At 33.7% G+C, this 20,664-nt stretch overlaps 2 protein-coding genes across 4 annotated transcripts in view; both read left to right on the top strand.

The window, feature by feature from the left end:
• LOC127083529 (uncharacterized) overlaps positions 1–20,664 on the top strand; it is a 98,349-nt gene that overhangs the window by 19,217 nt on the left and 58,468 nt on the right. The gene's annotated exons all lie outside the window — the stretch shown is intronic.
• On the top strand, positions 14,841–19,379 carry LOC127083572 (probable pectin methylesterase CGR2). The gene is made up of 7 exons (XM_051023887.1): positions 14,841–15,136; positions 16,383–16,529; positions 17,070–17,109; positions 17,662–17,703; positions 18,122–18,496; positions 18,739–18,794; positions 18,876–19,379. Exons 2-7 carry the CDS (start codon positions 16,407–16,409, stop codon positions 19,026–19,028), a joined length of 789 nt encoding a protein of 262 aa, XP_050879844.1. The 5' UTR covers positions 14,841–15,136; positions 16,383–16,406; the 3' UTR covers positions 19,029–19,379.

Here is a 20,664-nt window from a genome sequence, read left to right as displayed (position 1 = left end):
TATCCATACAATGATGCAATGACTCTAAATCCACAATTACCATCTGATTCAACATTAACTACATCTTCAATGTATGACCTAATATGATTAGGAAATTGAACAATGAATTGTGGTTGCTTCTTTGATAATTTGATCTTCTTCGAAGTCTGTGATGGTTGAGATTGCCTTTGTAAAGATCGAGATGCCTTATCAACATACTCATGATACGAAGGGTCCCTATAAACATCATAATCTGCTGGTTTTTTCCCTTTCTTCTTCACTCCTCCTTTGGTTTTTATTTTCTCAGGTGGTGGACACAATGTTGTCATTGTTGGGTATGCTAGTTCACATACCCTACTCCTTAATGCCCTTTTCCCAATAACATCTAATGACCTAAATCGTCTCCACAACTCATCCATTGCAGTCGTCATATCCACCTCTGATCCATCATCTTCACCTATCTCTAACTCAACTTCCATAGTTAGTTTCCTCCAATGAACATGAACAGCATCAATGGGTATCGGTATACCACCTACTCTGTATCTTCCTAACTCACAAGCACAAGGTAACCCATAAGATGTTCTAAGAGTACAACCACATATTTGCCTGTTAGTTCTAACATAATCAACTCTCAATAACTCTTCAGCAATACGTCTCAAAGCAGCTCGAGATACGGAACCACGCAAATAACCATAAAAGGGACTTACATGCGCGTGCTCAACTTCGTAAAAACTCTTTTGAAATGAAGCTCTAATGTTTCCCAGTTGTAACCTCAAGTTGTTATTCATGGCTTCCCAACATTTGACCATGTCACCTATACTGTTTCCTAACATCTGCTTTAACTTCCAATGAGCAGATTCAACCCTAAAAATATCAGATATAAAAAATACCATTAGATATTGAAAATAACACATAAAAAAACATAAAAATAATATCAGATATAAAAATAACACATACAAAATTATAAGACGTACCGATTAGTCGTTGTGTTACCCAAATGTAGGACTCGATTAATCCATGCTCCAACAAATCTATGCCTATGTGGAGTCAACCATGTGTCTTTCACATAATTAATAAATCCACTATAATCAACACATGCTTGCTCAAGTTGATGCAACCGCTGACCATACTCAACCTCATCACTAGCCCAGACAACTTCCATCCATAATGTGTCTATCGTCTTTTGCAGGTCATTCACCACATGTTGTTTGCATTTGGCACCAACGTTTTTGTTAATGTGAAATCTACATAGCAAATTAATCGAGTTGGGAAACACAACTTCAATTGCTTTCATCAAAGCAAGATCTCTATCTGTCAAAATCACTTGTGGACACATGTCTTTCTTCACAAACAACTCTTTTAATTTCTCCAATACCCAGCAAAAATTCTCTGTTTGCTCAGACTCCATATACGCAAATCCAACAGCAAAAGTCAACTCAGTCGATGTCATGCCAACAATTTCAAACAAAGGTTGTCTATATTTGTTTGTCTTGTAGGTGTTATCCATGACTAACACAATCAGAAATATATTCAACAACTTAACTGAATCAGGATGTGCCCAAAATATCTCTCTCACCACTTCCGAGTCATCCTTTTTTCTACTCCAATACACATATCCTGCATCCTCAATAAGCTTAAACATATGTTGTATCTCACTCCTTGGACCTCTTATCTCTTTTTCTATCACACTCTTATGCTTGTATACTTTGTAATCCAAGTGACATTCTCAGGAAACTTGTCTTGCAAGGAAAGCAAAATGTTTCTAGGTGCTACATGTCTCTTTGCCAAATCAGCGGCATGTTGCTTCTCATCTGTGGTCAACCTACCAATAAACGAATGACCTTCTAATCTATCAGGTAAACCATGATTATGTAACCCACATTTTACATCAATCTTCCAACCAGATCCATCTTTCGCCGGAGTCGACCTGATTTTAAATGGACATTCACATTTCTTGGACGCACTTTGGGTACCACTATCACTAATCTTGTGTTTCCCACCTTTATCACAACCAAATATTATTTTGTTACTTCTCCCTCTCTTCCCCGTTTCAGTATCTGAACGACTGATAATAACAGTTACTTTATTGTCGATTTCAACCTCTTTAATCCATCTGATAACCTCTTCTCGTGTACCAAATCTTTCCGTCGTCACAAACGCATCAGTAGTATCTACACATATTTTGGGAAGATTTTCCATTTCTGCAAAAAAAAAAAATTTTAAAAAAAAAAAATTTAAAAAAAAGAACGTACCGGAAGACTTAAAGAAAGACTTCCGGAACACACATAATACATACCGGAACACTTCCCCCAAGAATTCCGGTATGCAAAATTTGTTCACCGGAACTCTTTTAAGAAGTGTTCCGGTTTTGAAATTTTTTTTATCTAAACCGGAACTCTTTCCTTAAGTGTTCCGGTTTGCTTTTTTGTGTGTTCCGGAAGTCATTCCTAAAGTCTTCCGGTTTGGAAAAATACATACCGGAAGTCTTTTTGCAAGAGTTCCGGTGCGAGGGGTGTGAAAGTGTAATTTTTGCAATTTTCAACTGAATGGTAAAAATGAAATGGTAAATTGGTTAAAACCAATTAAGGATAAAATGAGAATTTTTAAATTTTTGTAGGGGTATGGGGTTAATTGTAGGGGTACAAGGTAAAATTTTCAAACACAACCCTAATTCTAAAATGATACAAAAATAACAAAAATATATATAAAAGAAACATAAAAAGGTACGAATAAAGAGGGCAACGTCTCTTATAATCATTAGCCAAACATCATTTTCAAAATTCAAAGTCAGCTTGTAGCAAGGCGACATGTGGCAAGGATAAGACAAAACAAGAAAAACAAATTTAAAACCTCCTCTCTTAAATGATAATTTGCAGGAAAACAAAATGTGAATGAACATACGCTCTCCGTCGACTCTCTCATTGCTTTTTCAGAAACAACAAATTCACACGCTTACCTATTTCTCTCGATCTCTCTATTACTACGACGAAGGTAACGATTCAAATGGCACGCTAGTGGTGGTGAGTAGTGTTTAGTGGCGGTTTGAAATAAGTAAAAGAAGGTGGTGATCCTTCGATTGTAGGTTGATGGTCAGACATAGATGTTGTTTGAATTTTGTTTAGAGGTTTTGTTGAAGATGCTGGTTGTGCGAGTATGTGCGAAGGTTTGTTGTTTGAAAGAGGGTTATGAAAATTAAACGGTGGCCGACGAAATGGTCTTCATAGCGAGGTGATTGTGTTGTGATTGAAGTTATTCGGAGATAAGGAATACATATGATTTGGATGGAGGGTCGCGACAGAAACGGGGTTGTGAGAGGAAAACTTGGTTGAAAGAGTAGGGAGATCAGAAGCGGGTTTGTTGTACGACGAAGGGAGAGATGTTGTGGTGGAACTCAGTTTTTAATGTGTGTTTAACCTCATTGTTGCATTGGTCTTATGAAGGTCAGTGGTGGTTCAAGGAGAGTCTCTGATGGTTTTGTATGTGGATCCATGGAGATGAAGGTTTATAGGTGTTGTTATGGCATGGTGGTCCGACGAGCTTGCGATTGTTTTGAAGGTGGTCAGGCCATGAAAATTTTCAAGGGGGTGAAGTTAGTGGAGATGTTGAAGAGGATTTTTGATAGTCACGTGGATGGTGCACAGTGGGTTGTGGAAGAGAAATATGGAATGGTTGGTGGTCTTTGGATGGAGATGGTGGAGGGTGATGAAGGGTGAGAATAACATGAAGATGATAGAAAGGATGATGGTGTTAAAGAGAAATGGTGTAAGCTTGTAAGAGAGAAGACAAACAATGGACTTACCTGGATTGAATGGAAGTTTTGGTGTAATGAAGATGGTAAGGTTGAAGCACAAATGATTGTTTATGTTTGCTCACGTCGAAACCAAAAGGAATGGATCATACTTCTGCACTTTCTTACACACCTTGTTTTTTTAGTTTATTAAATGAGAGTGGGGTTATTATGTGTCATATGCGAGTGGAATGCGAGATATGGTAAGATGAAGGAGGAGTTGTTTACGCACAAAGGAAAGAGACGTGTTTAAAAGTGGTTTGTGAACTGCAAGAAATTTTTGCATGCCAGAACATCCGCAAATTCTTCTCGTGCTCGCCTCCCCATATGTGAAAAAAACCTCTCCCTTTTATATTCAAATTATGGATATTTGATAGTAATGGGAGTGACCAACTTTTTGATGTTCAGAGATGTTTCAACATTCTTGTGAAAAAGGGTAATGGTTGTAGTAGCTTTTGGTTTTGAAGTTGAGATACTTTCTCTACTTCTACAAACACGTTTTCCTCTTTTGTGAGAGGTCACTTTTTTTACTTTTCTTCTTTTGTTTACTGAGAGAGACGTTGGATAGGTGTGGGGAGGCGCCGCTTGGAGTATTTTTTTTCATCAGCCACACATAATATATAGTAGGGGCTAGTTAGGGTTATGTGAGTTTTACACTGACTAAAAAGACCTTAATGACTATTATTAGAGTAAAAATGAGTTAGAAACAAATCAAATTAAAAATAAAATATTAATTTAAATAATCAAAATGAATTCGAAACAAAAACATAGAAAATCCTATTTATTTATTTCGAACATTTTGGCAAAAAAAGAAAAATAAACGGACTCAAAATGCATAAAAGTCGGGCGCAAAAATGCTCGAAAAATTAAAATGAATGCACCAAAATGATCAGTGCGAAATAAACTTATTGGAAAAATACAACGTTTCTTTTAATTTTGAAATAAATTTTGACCGATTTAACAGGTTGAGCTGATCAAAAAGTGGCCGAAAAATTAGTTGAAAAATAAATCGAGCATACCAGGTTAAACTACGCGAAACGTAGATTAATAAAGTTGATGTCTGGAAGCTTGATTTTAAAATTTTCCGTCCACTGATTTGACGCACATTCGTCGATTAATTCAACCGGTTTGCCTGTAGATCCGAAAAAATTATTTCGACTGATATATTCTAGACACTGTGCGGTATGGAATGCATGGTATGCTATGTAGAGATGCAATAGCTATGATGAATGTACGGAATCCGTGATTTAGGATCAAAATTGGGGTATGACATAGAGCTTCCAAAGATGGTTTTTTCTCCTCTCGAGAGTGGGTTCCTATCAGCAACCGAACATCAATAAGGCACTATCAGCATCTATTTTCGTCCTCCTCAATTGGAATACCTCCCCCCGTGTATCCCAAGTTGTTTATAAACTTTAGTAACTGGTCCTTTTGGGACCGAGCCTTGTAACACCCTACCCCCGAAAAACTCTTAATAAAAAAAATATATGAAATAATCATATTTAAACAACAAATGTGTCACACATCTCCCTCAAATAATCATACTTTTCAAACAAAATTATAATAAAGCAGCGGAAATTCCAATCATAACATCTCAACTGAAAACATATGAACATAAATAAATAATTCATAAACCTAAGAAAATAACCAATAATGAAACTTATCTCGATGTTACACCATTCGACTGACATTGTAGGAAACTAAACTCAAAACAATTAAAAAAAAGAAATCGGCCTTTATGCCAATCCTTCGCAACAAGTAGCACCTAGTTCTCTTCTACCTGAGTATCTGCAATACCAACATAACGAACAAAACAACAACTAAAAGGGGTGAGAATAACTTTACAGATGTTATCGGTGTATTAAAGAACAAGGATAGTTTTTTAAAAAATCACATCGACATAGATAATAATCCACACTCACAATACATATAATGCAATGAAATTCTATGTCATTCTCCTTCAATATGCATGTGGTACCAAGGTTTGGATTTCAGAGTTGTGTTGCTGAGTTATATATGTCTCTGGTTCCTCTTTAAACTGTGTTCCTCCTTGAATTTGAGACTGTCATTGGTTTTTAGGAAGAATTAAGCAAACAAAAGTAATCGAATTAAGCAAACGAGTTTATAAGAAGAATTGAAAAGAAACTGGAATTAAACTGAAATTAATAAAAATCTCAAAGTGGAATTCGAATACAACAGATCAACTCTTTGGGAATTAGCTCTCAATGAAATCTTCTAAGCAATATTGTATCATCAAAATTAAGAATTGGATTCATGTAGCAGTGAAAGACCTAATATAATAAAAGAGAAGTTCGGGCCCTTATAGGATCCGGCTCGAAAATTACAAAAACTGGCACAAACTAACTATTTTAATTAAGTATGGAACTTCAACGAATTATTCGACCCTCCTTATCTTAGAATTAGGTTTTGACTTCTACATAAAACTTGTAGTTCTTTCTCTTACCTTTTCAACTCATATTAGAATGCATCAATCCGACTCCTATAGCCCAAGTTATGATCTGTATAGTGATAAGGTATCAAATAACTATTTATGCTGAAAATAAAATACGAAAATAAAAAAAAAAGCCAAAAATAAACTTAAATATTAAAACACACTAAAATAGTAAAAATAATATAATAAATCATAGATTTGCCTAAATACAATAGTAGAAGAAGGTGCATTAAAATGTACTGATCAAATTCCCCCACACTTGAACTTTTGCACTCCGAGCAAAATTACAATTTCAAAACAAAAGAAAAGAAAACAGAGCATGCACTTCCAAATTTTTTCTAGATACAAGGTATAAGCATAATTCTAAGTCTAAGCTTCAATAATATGGTGTTAGTAAACAACTTTTTGTGACATTCAAAGTAGATAGAAAAACAGATTACCAAAAAGTATATCAACAGCAGTAAGATCCTCACAGGATATAATCCACTCAATTCTTAAGTGTTTAGATTAACTGTTTACACTCAAAGCACAACATGAAAATTATTACTACCATAAGCTTGAAAGTACTCTAATATCCACAGTTGAAATACATGCACACAAAGATCAAAATGACTTTTATTTGGTTGTAACGTGACCAAGGTAAGGGTGAGATAAATCCTAAGGGGTACTAGGCTAAAATTCAAAGAGATAAAAGAGACTTGAAAGAAACTGCGGGAGTTGAATTTACAAAATATTTAATTCACTTGAACAACTCTATAGTAATTGTTTTCTCTTCTCTTTCCTCTTTTTATTCTTTTTTTTGAAGGAGTATGTATTGACATGTATTGAAATATTACAAACATAATTTTTTTTCCTTCCTCTTATCCTTCTATTTTTTCATTCTTTTTTTTTTCTTTTCTATTTTTTTTTTCTTTTTCTGCCAACTTTTGAAATATTACAAACATAATTATTCAACCCCACACAACTCCAAGCAAGACTCTTTCAACCCTTTGAGTAGGATGATAACATTGTTTTTCACTTCTTGGCTTGTAATGAGTTTTAAATAAAAAAAGATAATAGGCTCAAGGGGGTTTCAAACAAGGGATGCAATTATTTTAGGGTTGACTTTTTGGCTAACTGGCTAAAAAAACAAAAGAAAACAAAATTGCCTTTATCATATCAGTGTGCACAAGTAAACAATAACATCAACAAGAGTTAATTCAAGTTCTAGAGACTAACAGACATGAGTGAACCACACAAGAAAGAAAGAGATGAATTTTTGTATGTTATCTATATAAGGCTCAAAATCTCACAAGGTTAATTGATCTACCACAAATGATGTACAATTTAGAGTTTAGTCATTCCTATCATACTAAAAATGCACAACAAATTTTTCACATCACACCGCAAGACTTTAGTCAAGAGAACTAAGAAAAATACTCATAATTGTAACTCAAAAACCAAAGGAAAAAACATGTAATTTTTTATTATTTTTTTTAAGAAAGCAAACCAAAACCAAAACAGAGAAAAAACAAAGAAAACAAAACAAATAAATGGTTCTCTCCCCCACACTTAAAACATACATTGTCCTTAATGAAAGAGCATAAATATAAAATAAGAGTGAGAGAAAGGAAAGAACACATCCGAGGAGTCAAGGCGGATAAGTGATTGCATAAGTAGCATTTCCCAAAGAGAGTTCTTCTATAGTCTCTTCTTCCAAAATCGGGTTCTCATATAGTAGCTTTGGGTAGTGTTCATTGATCTTGAAATTTTGATTAGTGCATTCGCCTTGTATTCCAGGATCAAAGAAGAATCTTTGATAAGTAAAAGTGTTTAATGGGCGCGTGAAAGTGATCTCCTTTTTCACAATATCAAGAATCAAAGGATTACGGGGCTGCCTCACTACTTTTATTTCATCTTTAAGTGAGATCATATGCATACATATGAAATGACTAATATCACGAGTGTCAACCAAGGTCCATCCAATTCCCTTCTTCTGTTTCTGCTTAAGTTGAAGCTTTGATGAATAATATGAATCCTCGGGAAGTGGTTTAGGCTCTACAGAATATGGTTGTTCAATGAATGGTATGTTTGGGACAACCGGAATATCAATAACTTCAGCTACATAAACAACTTCATTTACACTGTCACCCTGCAAGGCAACATCAATCTCAGCACAAACAATACAAAGGTTAGTATTAGTACAATCATAACATGAGTAAATATCATCAAAACCAGATAAAGTTGGAAAATTAGCTGAAAACAAATCAGAATAAGCTTCATCAACAACTTCAGAAAGTAACTCTATCTGAAAAACAGAATGCTCTTCCTCGTCAATCTTCTTATTTTTCAGTACTCCTTGTGGGAAAGGGATTGGTGATACATACTTTTTTTTCAACCTCAACAACAATAGAAGGTTCAGGTTTATTTTCAGGTGTTACACTAACAATTTTTTTAATTTTTTTCTGGGGCTGGTTTTGCAACTTTTTCGGATCTCAAGGAAATTGCACTCATATTAGAGTCTTTTAGATTAACTATTGTTTGGGCAAGAAGTTGGTTTGATCCTTGGGCTTGCTGCATGACATTCATCGAAGTGGCAAATTGTCCAATCTGTGTCTGCAAAGTCTGAATACTGGAATCTGTTCGTTGCTGAAATTGGAGATTGTTAACAACCATTTATTTGACAAGCTCCTCTAATAAAGGTCCGGAAGGTGAAGAGGTGATTACTTGTGGAGGGTTATATGGTGGTGGTGGTGGAATGGGTAGCATCAATTGTTTCACTAAAGAGGTAAGTTCATCAATTCTGGTTTCTAGAGCTTTGTTGGAAGACGAAACCTGAATCTCATTCACACCTTTTGCTTGGACCATAAAATTATCCATTGTTGTGAACTATTGGGAGTTAAGTGACATGTTTCCAATCAAAGATTTGGCAGCAACATGATATTCAATACACAAAGCATTATAATCAACATCAGGGAAAACAAGTTCTCTCAGAGTTCTTTGGTCAGTCATATCAAACTCAATAGAAAAGAAAAAATAATTAACAAACAATGAGAAAACACAACTAATTCACCAATGCAACAACAAATAGAAAAATACTGACAATGTCCCTATTAAGTAAAAACAATTGAAATACGAAAAAAAAGATTAAAATAAAATACAAAAACACTAAAATTAATCTAATAACATCAATTAAGAATTTTGAGAATTTTTACGAAATTTTCTGAAACTATCAAAACAGAAAATAAATCATAAAAAATAGAAAAATAAGGAATTTCGGATTTTTAGAACGGAATAATCTGAGACAATTTTCTTAAAAACAGATTTTTTTCCTAAACCGCAAAAAGACCCGTACCCAAGAAAGTTAGGGCAAAAAAATGCTAAAAAAATAATATCTATGACTATAATAATGGTTAAAACCTACAAGAGTCCCCGGCAACGGCGCCAATTTGATGCGCTGTCGCACACATGTCAAAAACGAGTAATAAAATATAGTAAATGGGAAGTGACACCTCGAGTATCGTATCGCAAGGATTCTTGTATTATTCTTAACCTAATTAAATCGATTTAAGGGGGGTTTATGTTTTAGTGGTCGATTTAGAAAACAAAGCAAAAAAAGTGATTAAAATAAGCGATTATAAAATAAGCCAATATACTGTTTTCGGTTTCCGGCTAATCATTGGTTTTTACCTACCAATTCCCTAAGCGGCTTCGATCTCTATTCGATTCAAATTCGATTGACAAGCGCAATAGATATATGACAGATTTATATTCCTATATTCCGAATTAAGCAAACGAATAAATACAATCGTGAATTAAGCAAACACGATTTACAAACGCAATTTAACGACAAAGTGACGAAAACGGTGATTAATAGTTAGGAATGCAATCATACGAATTTAATCAAAACCATTCCATAAAATACAAATTAAGCAAATGAAATTTCACAGAATAGAATTGAAAGAGAACGAAATTAAATTGATAGAATAAAAACCTCAAAGCCTTGGAAATTCGGTTACAGCAGATTGACTCTAGGAGATTAGTTCCTCTTCATGATCGCATAAAAGCAAAAAGTTATCGTGAATAATGTGTGTTTGCTACAGTACCGCGGCTGCCTTTTTAAACAGAATAAGGGTTTCACTTATAATTCAAACTAGGCCAGAAAACCTAAATTTGGCCCAACAAATGGCCCAAAAGAAAATATTTCCTAAAGTACGAAACTTCAACGAATTATTTGAGATGTCTGAACTCTGAATCAGCTTTTAGATTCAACATAAAAGTTGTAGGTCTTTCTCTTAGCTTTCCAACACATGTCAGAACTTACAAAACGACATCCCGTAGCTCAAGTTATGATCCGAACAGTGGACATGTATCAAATAACCGCTAAAACTGAAAATAACAAATGAAAATAGATTAAAGGCAAACATGAACTTAAATCTAAAAACATAATAAAATAGTAAAATAAGCAAAATAAATTAGATAAATGCCTAAGTACAATTATAGAAGAATGTGCATCAAAATGCACTGATCAGAGGGTTATCCCCTGTGATGGTATCGGTGCAACTTGCATTGATAATACCACATAAGCAGTTGTTCTAATAGGCGTTGAAATAACCGCCTCTTCAACCGTCAATCTGGCTTGTTGTTCTATAACATTTTGAGGATTGTTATGTGAATTAGAATTATCTACAGAAGGACATGTCATTTTTGGTAAAGATTTTCCACTTCTTAGACGCATACAAAATATTCAGAACATTTTATGTATGAATAACACTTTTATAAAATAAAATTATACTATTTATAAAAGATAAAAAGTTTTAGCACAAGTCCTAATGGGCGTGCCAATTTATTTACTGTGAAATTTGGTAAGCAGACGCTAATATCTTATTGAAGGTTACTTGTAGGATCGAGCAAATAATCCTAGGACATAGTGCTAAAAGTTGTCTTAAGTTTTGTGTAGAAAATTAAAGGATTTCAACTTGGTCGAAATCTTTGAGTAAAGTTAATGCAAAAAGGTAGATTGTTTGGAAATGTAAGGAATTTCGACAATGCTAAAAGACAAACTTTTTAAAAGTAAATGTAAAGTAACAATGAAATTAACAAAGGAATGAAAGAAGATTTGAAAAGAAGATAAAATGAAGTAAAATACTTTGAGTTTGAAAAGAAACGGTGTTTAAAAAATTATACATTTTGCTCAGTGAAACTCGTTTCTCGCTACGCTGGGTACTTTGAGTTTTTTGAGTTTTGTAAAGTAACTATTTTGTAACGTTCTTCTCCTTAACATTTGCCACGTAGATTTCTGCATGCTCTTCGTTTCTGAAGTGTCTTCCACATGTACCTTGGAATGACTGAGAAGTAGTTACTCGTTTTGAACAAATGCTTCTTCGCGCCAAAACATTGTTGGTCGACATGTCATGCTGACATCGAAATCTTGAGCAATACTTCCGTTGAAATTCTGGACGAAATATTTCTTTTCAGAAAATACTAAATCCCAATTTTTATCTCTCATCGTGAGACTTCAACTTTCTTGGCCAAAACAACATGTCGAAAATGTCCTTTAACCCTTTCAACATTTAAGTCTCTATTATTATGCTGAGATTTTGGTCCTGTCGAAAATACCAGCTAACACTAAGTTTAAATCTATGGTCGAAAGACAAAATGGTCGAATGCTCAAGTTTTTGAGGATTGGTGGTGGTGGAGAATATGTGTCGAAAGACTTTGACACATTATGTGAGAAAGAAAGGATTATGCATGAGATAGTGCCATCCTACACTCCACAACAAAATGGAATTGCTGAAAGGAAGAATACAATCATCATGAATATGATGAGAAATATGTTAAAAGGCAAGCATCTACCCAAAGAATTATGGGGAGAAGTTGTGTCGACTGCAACATACACTTTGAACATATGTCCGACGAAAAATCTAGAAGGAATCACGCCAAAACTTAAGTCATCTGAAAGTATTTGGATCTATAGCACATAGACATGTGTCTGATCAGTTGAGAAGAAAACCTGATGACAAGTCGAGTCAAATTATTCTAATAGGATATCATTCGACTGGTGAATACAAACTGCTCAACACAATGAACAAGCAAGTAGTGATCAACAGGGACATGATCATAGAAAGATTCAGTGAAAATATTATGTGAAGAACCAACAAGTGAAGTAGAAAGAGAAGTTCAACAATAAGAAGTTAGAGGTCCAGCAAGCACAAGCAGACCTAAAAAAAAAGACACATGCCTGCAAGGTTGCAGTAATGTGTGATTACATCAGATGATATGGTCAACGATGAAGGTGAACTGGTACACTATGCTTACTATGCAAATGTTGGACCGATCAATGCAACTGAGACATTAAAATATTCGACGTGGATGAAAGCAATGAATGAGGAACTGAAGTCCATGAAGTCAACAACACTTGGTCACTTGTCGAATTGCCTCATGGCAAGAAGGCAATTGATGTGAAGTGGGTATACAAGGTGAAGTTAAATCCAAAAGGAGAAGTAACTCGACACAAGGCAAGACTTATGGCGGAAGGATTTCTTCAGAAAGAAGGAACCGACTTTGACGAAGTTTTTGCACTTGTTGCTAGAATCGAAATAATCAGGTTGGTTGTTGGTCTAACTAACATGAACAATTGGCATATGTGTTAGATAGATGTGAAATGTGAATTCCTGAATGGCCCATTAGATGAAGAAGTTTATGTTACATAACCAGTTGGGTTTGTGAAACAAGGCCAAGAAATAAAAGTATACTTGATGCATAAAGCCCTGCATGGACTCAAACAAGCTCCAAGAGCTTGGAATAAGAAGATAAACAGTTTCATAAGGGAGGAGGAATTTATGAAGTACACAACTGAGCATGAAGTCTATGTAAGAAGAAGCAAGAGTGAATTTATCATATTGTGTCTCTATGTTGATGACTTGTTAATAATATGTAGTTGTAAGAAAGAGATCTAAGACTTCAAAGTTGATCTTAACAAGGAGTTCGAAATGTATGATCTGAGAAATATTTCATACTACTTTGGTATCGAATTCTACAAGAGTAGCATATGCCTGATAATGCATCAAAGAAGATATGCAAATGAAATACTTAAGAGATTTGAGATGGAAGACTGCAATGCAACTTCGACACCTGCTGAACTAAGATTGCAATTATCGAAAAAATCATATGAAGATGATATCGACCGAGCACAATACATAAGACTTATTGGGTCATTAAGATACTTTTGTCACACAAGGCCCGGTCTAACATACAATGTAGGTATGGTTAGTAGATTCATGTAGAAGTCAAAGGTATCACATCTAGCAGCGACGAAGAGGATACTAAGATATCTCAAAGGAACTTTTGACTATGGAATTATGTTTCATGCATCTAATGAAGGAAGAGAATGCAAGCTAGTGGGTTACACCGACTCAAGTTGGTGAAGTGATGATGAGGATAGAAAATCCATAATTGGTTATGTGTTTATGTTAGGTGGTGCACCAATAGCTTGGAGCAATAGAAGAGAACCACTAGTATCACTATCGTCGTGTGAAGCAAAGTACATAACTGCTTCCCTTTGTGCATGTTAAACAACGTGGATGGTGAATTTGATCGAAAAAATTACAAGGAAGAATCATGGAGCAATTACCGTGAAGATCGACAACATGTCTGCTATCAATCTGACGAAGAATCTGATAGCACAAGGAAGAAACAAACACATCGAAATGAGGTTTCATCATCTTCAAGAGCAAGTAGCAAATGGGAAGCTGAACTTGGAACATTGCATAATTGAGCATCAGATTGCAGACATCATGACAAAAGGTGTGCATATCAAAGTGTTCAAAAGACTAAGAACAATGATGAATGTAGATAACTTAGACACAATAAATTAAATGGTGCGTTGAGAATATAATTCTTTGTGTCAAAGCACCATTTCGACATAGTCTGTTGTTGTCGAAATATTCTACGTGCTGAATTTGTATAGTTGTCAAAATATTGAAAAAGTGTGTCTTATACAAAAAATTGAACTCAACATTTATTTTGTATTTTAGCTGAGTTAGTTAGTTTGTCATAGATTGATTGATGTGTAAACAATCTCCAACATATAAATAAGGAGGCACCCTATTATTATTTGTATGCAGTTGCACAATGAAGAAAATTGAATGAGATTTTTTCAGTTTTAAAGTAGAGAGAAACTCTGTAAAAATATTCTGCTTTTCCCTTTTCTCTTAAACCCTAATTTCTTTTTTCTTCCCCAATTCATCCTTTTTTTTCTTCTCAAATTTCCGGGCAACAGAATCATCTTGCAATTAATGTGTGGTTGATTTACTCAAGTGAAGAACAAAATGAGTAATCAATCAGAAAAATTAATTTTTATTCATCAAGATTGATTCAGAATTCTCCAAAATCTGATGAAATTCCATATCATAAATTCATATAATTTCAACACTATAACTTATTAGATGTTGTTGGAACTAGACGGAATGAGCTTCGGTTCAAACCGAAAAGAAATTCAAACCAATTTTGAGGGTATTTCTAAGAATTTGCCAACTATAATAAAGTTTTTATTTAATAGAAATGAAATAAATTATTGATTAAAAAACCATATTAATATAAACCATAGAAATCATATGAAAAGAAATAAAACACCGACACGCTTTGGGTGCGTGCCAACCTCATCGGGTCAAACTCCAACTCAACGAGGAAACTGAACAAACTCCATAGTATAGTCTAATCTTATTTCAACTCACTATAAAAATGCAGAGAACATGTGCATAGCTTTTTCTAAAATTAAAAAGCATAGCTTATAAAAACACAAATTATTACAAAAACAAAGAAATAAAAAAATAAATATCTGTGCTTGAATTTAAATACGCGGCTTTCAGAGTCTTTTTCAGTCACCGCTCATTCACTGTAAGATCAGATCTGAAGGAATCTATCGATTTCCTTATCAGGTAACCATTTTTGCTTCTTTTTCATTCTTCACCATTTTATGCATTCAAGATTTCGATTTCATTCTGAAGTTTTATCAATTTATCTTTGTTAACTAACTTCATAACCATAAAATTTGCTTAATTCTAGTATTTTTTCGATTTTGTAGTTGTTTTTAAGCTAAATCCGTTTTCTAGGTTTAGTTCATTGTGATTGATTTGGTTTATTCTGTTTGATTTTTAACTTAGGGTTCTTGATTTTGGAGTAAATGAGTGATGTGTTTGTTGTATAATGTAATTGTATTGTGTTAAGGTAGTTGGAAACGGTTTGGTAGGCAATGTGTTTGATGTAAAGTGTGTGAAAAATTGAAGTTCTGTATTTTGCTACATTGGGCTTGATGGTATTGTTTTGGGGGATTATACTGTCTGTAAGTTTGTATCTTGCTTGCAAATCATGGCTTTAATTGGAAACTATGGACGGATCTGGATTCGACGCAGTAAATGTCGGTTGCGTTTCTTGATCTTGGCTGTCCTTTTCCAAATCAATGATGAAAGTTATTTAAAGATGATTTAGTGAAGATGTAGTAAGGAGAGTAGATCAGATGGAGAGAAGTCAAACAACTAGGGGAAGATTAGAGGAAGATGAAGACCTAGGGAGACCGTAAGAGAAGTTATTAAGAAAAATATTGAGGTTAATGATTTGGATAGAAGCATAGTTCTGGATAGAACATTGTGGAGAAAATTGATCCATGTAGCAGACCCTACTTAGTGAGATAATGTTTGGTTGTTGTTGTTGTTGTTGTTATTATTGTTGTTAGTGAAGATATAGTGGAAACCGACAAATCTCGAATTGATGGCCGGGATCTGTTGGTGTATAAATATGTGGTTAATGTAGGAAGTTTGGGTCTTGGATCACAGTTGTTGCCGAGCCTTTATTTACGTTTTTTTTTCATAGAGATGATATGGGATTCTGGTTCAAAGAATACTGTCATGAGTTAATAACCGATTGTACTCTGAGCTGGGCAGCTTTTTAGCATTTTTTTATGTATTTCTTATTAACTACGTCTCAACTACTATTGAATCATTGGCATTGGCTTTTAAGAGAAATTTAACTATAATAAAACAACTAAGGGAGAAGATATATGTACCGTGTGATACAACTACAAGTCAGAATAATGAAAGAAAACACTTGACAAAGTATACAAGAAGAAACAACTTTATTTTGTTTTTGAAATATCATAATTGAACTTGTTGCTAAAACTTGTGCTAGGTCTGAAGTTTCATTGCTGTTATCATGTCAAGGAGGCCGGTCAATCCTTCACGCCGGTTAGGTGATGGTGGAAGTATACCATTTGTTGCCTCTATCCAGTCTAAATCTCACAACTCTCCTCTGATATCTATTGGGCTTGTTATTGTGGTATACTTTTTTCTTTTTGAAAATTGAATGTCAATACAGAAATATTATGGTATTATTAGGTTTAATTTGAAATATTTCTCACTTCTAAATATCATTTTGATGTACTTCATGCATTTATGTTTTTTCCACCCAATTCCACTCCCTCTTTCACGTAATTCAGTATATAATCTTTTTAATCTACTTTATACTATGAGCCTGTTTGGATTGACTTATTAGAACTTATATACTGACAGAAATTTTGTAAGACTGTTGGGAGAACTTGTTAAACCAACTTATGACTTTGTTCATAAGTTGTTTTCATCTTTTTTTTTCATAAGTTTTCCAATATAGCTTATGAAAATAACTTACAGCTTTTATGAAAATAATTTAACTTTATTTTGTTTTTTGCTATAAAAATAACCTATACATAAGTGCTTATCATGACAAGCGCTTGTATTATAAGCTGCAAATGAGTTGTTTATCCAAATGGGTCCTATATATTCTTCCCTGCTTACCATCAACACAGCCAATTTAATGAACTGATTTTTGCAAAATTTTCAGGGTGCAATTCTTCTGATTGGTTATTTTTACAGCAGTTCAGGTTTGTAATTAATCTGTTAACTTTAAGTTCTAAAACCCTCATAAAGAAAAAGATCTTTTACCAAAGAATAAGACAAGGATTTTGAATTTGGCCCTCCAAATATTATGTTTCAGATGCCAAACGCGAAACTTTTGACTCTGGATCTGGTCTTTTAGACCTGAGTATTTTGCAACTTCCTCGGGTTTAATAATCTCGGATCCAGTCTTTTGTTCATTACGACTTAGGACGATGCTACGGTGACAAAAATACAGTGGTGTATTCAAAATGAATACAGTCAATGTAGCTAAACAGTAGAGGAATACAAATGAAAATTTATTTACATCATCATGTAGATGCCTAGATCTTGCACCAGCCTCATAGAACCTAGATCACACCGTCATAATCATTCAGCTATTCTCATATTGTCAACATATCTACATTAAATGAAAAGAAAAAAGTGTCTCACATCACTGCATAAACTAACAATGAACATGCGCTGTTTCATTAATTGACATTTGCTTTAAAATTCTAATGATGCTGATGTTGACGTTGATTTGTTTGGTTACATGGCAGGTGCTGCTAGTAGTGATATTAAGGATGTGAGTAAACTTGAAGGTACAAAAACCATTAATTTGTTATTTTGAACCTCATGCTTCCTGAATATTTCCTGCAGAAGAAAGCTTGGGCGAGTGTTTTTTATGAGACCGTGGCACTGGATTGTTTAAGTGTCTTTTTTTCTCTTGATTTTGTAATGTTTTGGATGTCACCTATAAAATCCTTTAATTCATTGATTGTTCTCCAATCAACATGCACACAATGAGGTTATTTTTTGTCTCGACCATCATTATAGTTTTCACGTGCATACTATTTATTGGGACTTGAAGTCACTGTATCATAATCTGTAATTATTAATATCTTGTTTGTATGATCAGTTGGTACAAGTTAGTTAGCATTTGTAGTAGAAATGTTGATTTCAAATTATAAATATTGAAAATTTTGTTGCACTTAAAACAGCTCTAGTGCGTTTTTGCAGGTGGTTCATCATGTACATTAGAAGTACTACAAGCATTGCCCATTTTGAAGAAAGCATATGGAGACAGCATGCATAAGGTTTTGCACGTTGGCCCCGACACTTGTACTGTGGTATCTAGTTTGTTAGCAGAAGAGGATACCGAAGCTTGGGGAGTAGAACCTTACGAATTAGATGATGCAGGCGCAAAGTGCAAAAGTCTTGTAAGAAAGGGCATTGTGCGCGTGGCTGACATAAAGTTTCCTTTACCTTACCGCGCAAAGTCATTTTCTCTTGTCATTGTGTCGGATGCATTGGACTACTTATCCCCAAAATACCTGAATAAAACCCTGCCAGAGTTAGTGAGAGTATCTTCTGACAGTGTGGTTATCTTTTCAGGTACCGTCCTTTCTGAATCTTCTGATCTTCTAGTTTATGCTTTTGAACGCTTTAAATCCGGAACTGAATTTATCTTTGGTATTTATTTTGGCAATATATATTTGGCTGGCTAGGCCAATATTCACCTAGGCAGTTCCAGCAATAATAAACTCATAATCTTAGCAGTCAGTAACAAATCACGCTCGTTTAGTTTTTAATTCACTTGTGATATCTTTGTCCTGATTTCTCATTTTCATGCATAGGTTATCCTGGTCAACAGAGGGTTAGAGGTGAACAATTGGCCAAATTTGGTCGTCCCGTAAGTGACTATTATTTATTTAGTTTGATATCTTCTTGTTCTGCTTCTCTTCTCTTAAGATTTGATATTCTCTTTATGAAGGCCAAATTGCGGAGCTCATCTTGGTGGATAAGGTTTTTCGTTCAAACAAGTTTAGAAGAAAATGATACTGCTGGAAAGAAGTTTCAACAAGCTTCAGCCAAGAAGGCATACGCACCAGCTTGCCAAGTTTTCCACCTTAAATCATTCTCCTGAAATTCTTACTGTCTTGTTTTAAACTTGACTTTTTGGTAAGAAACCATACTTGATGAGGCTGGCACCTTGAGCACCCAAAGGGTAAAAGTTCCATACATACATTATGTTCAAATTATAGTCTTGTTTGATCTGATCTTGATGGTATTAGGTTAAATTATGTACTTTATTGTCTTTTATATTTGTAAACTATTTTGTCTTGATATTTTTTCATATGTATTTACAAAAGCTCTCTATTTCTATAGTACTTACTAGTTTAGGAAATTTACTATTTTGACACTTTTGATGACTTCTACAATTGTTTACCTTATTTGAGGTTCCTTATATTGTCACAAAGCTCTTGTTTTGTTCCTATGTCCTAAGTGACATTTTACTACCTGTTTTCAACCATAGGAGCTATTATTCTTTTCCTAATGATTTCATATATAGTGTTATCATGTTTTTTAATATTTCATCTTTGCAACAGTAAACTCATTTTATTTGCATGGTTTATTTATTTTAATATATGCAAGGTTGACTACAACTGCTGTGAAAGATTTGCTTAAAACTAAAAGTTAGCACCAACTATTAATGTACAGACCTAGGGGATTGACAAGCAAGTGTCCTGGCCCCTCCCTTTACATTACCACAAGTGTTATACATATAAAAGTTTAAAGGGTTCAGGAGAAGTTTTATTTGAAGTTTTTTAAAAAAATTATATATATATTTTTATAAAAAATATGTAATGCTATAAAAATCAAGAAGAAAAAGTTAAAACAAACTGACTATATATTTATTTCCTATTTTTTTTATTATTATAAAATCTAGTTTCATTAAAAATAGTATATGTTCATCTCTTATATCATTTAAAAATATTCATATTAAATTGATCCTTAATATTGTATAATATAAGAAATGGTAGTACTTAAAATCATAAAATAATGGTTGGTCTAAATTATAAATTGATTGATTTTAAGACACTCAAAGTTAATTTCTCTCAACATTCTAAATCAAAATAATTCGTTTATATAATTTTAGAAGTAATTATGGTTAAAGTTAAATGTTTTAAATCATTGTAAGATTATGATTAATTAATAATGTAAAACATTGTTATAATAGATGTTGTAGATAAATTAAATCTAATTACGAATACTAATAAAAATTAATTTAGTTGGGTAATGAATACATTAGGATTAGAAAAAAAAGTGAAATTTAAAGGAGCGTTCACGATGGATATCAAGAGCAAAAAAATTGGTTCAATGTGTTCTATAATCCATTGTCTTTATATGATAAACTAGTTTTCTTATCTAATCTTTGTTAATTTTAGATATCAGAGACAAATGAATGAGAAGCTATTAAGAATATATTTCAACATTTGATCTTCACCAAGATTCACAAGGATGATGATGAAGATGTTTCAGAATTTTTAGATTAAAAATAAAACAATGAAAATTTGTATTTCAATGAAACATGTCTTGCCATCTTCGTCATCAACAAGTCTCTTTATCTCCATCTCATGTTCCTGCAATTTTTCAAACAGAGTGTATGTCCACTTAGTTTCACTTTTTTACCCGTCCACTTAATTTTTTGTTGGCACATAAAAGCGATCTTCCTCCTAACCATAACACCCACTATTTCCATAGATTTTTCAATAAGTGTG

The sequence above is a fragment of the Lathyrus oleraceus genome, chromosome 1 (assembly GCF_024323335.1).
Source record: "Lathyrus oleraceus cultivar Zhongwan6 chromosome 1, CAAS_Psat_ZW6_1.0, whole genome shotgun sequence".
NCBI lineage: Eukaryota > Viridiplantae > Streptophyta > Magnoliopsida > Fabales > Fabaceae > Lathyrus > Lathyrus oleraceus.
Note: the sequence above shows the minus strand (reverse complement) of the source record. Positions and strands in the feature narration are given on the sequence as shown.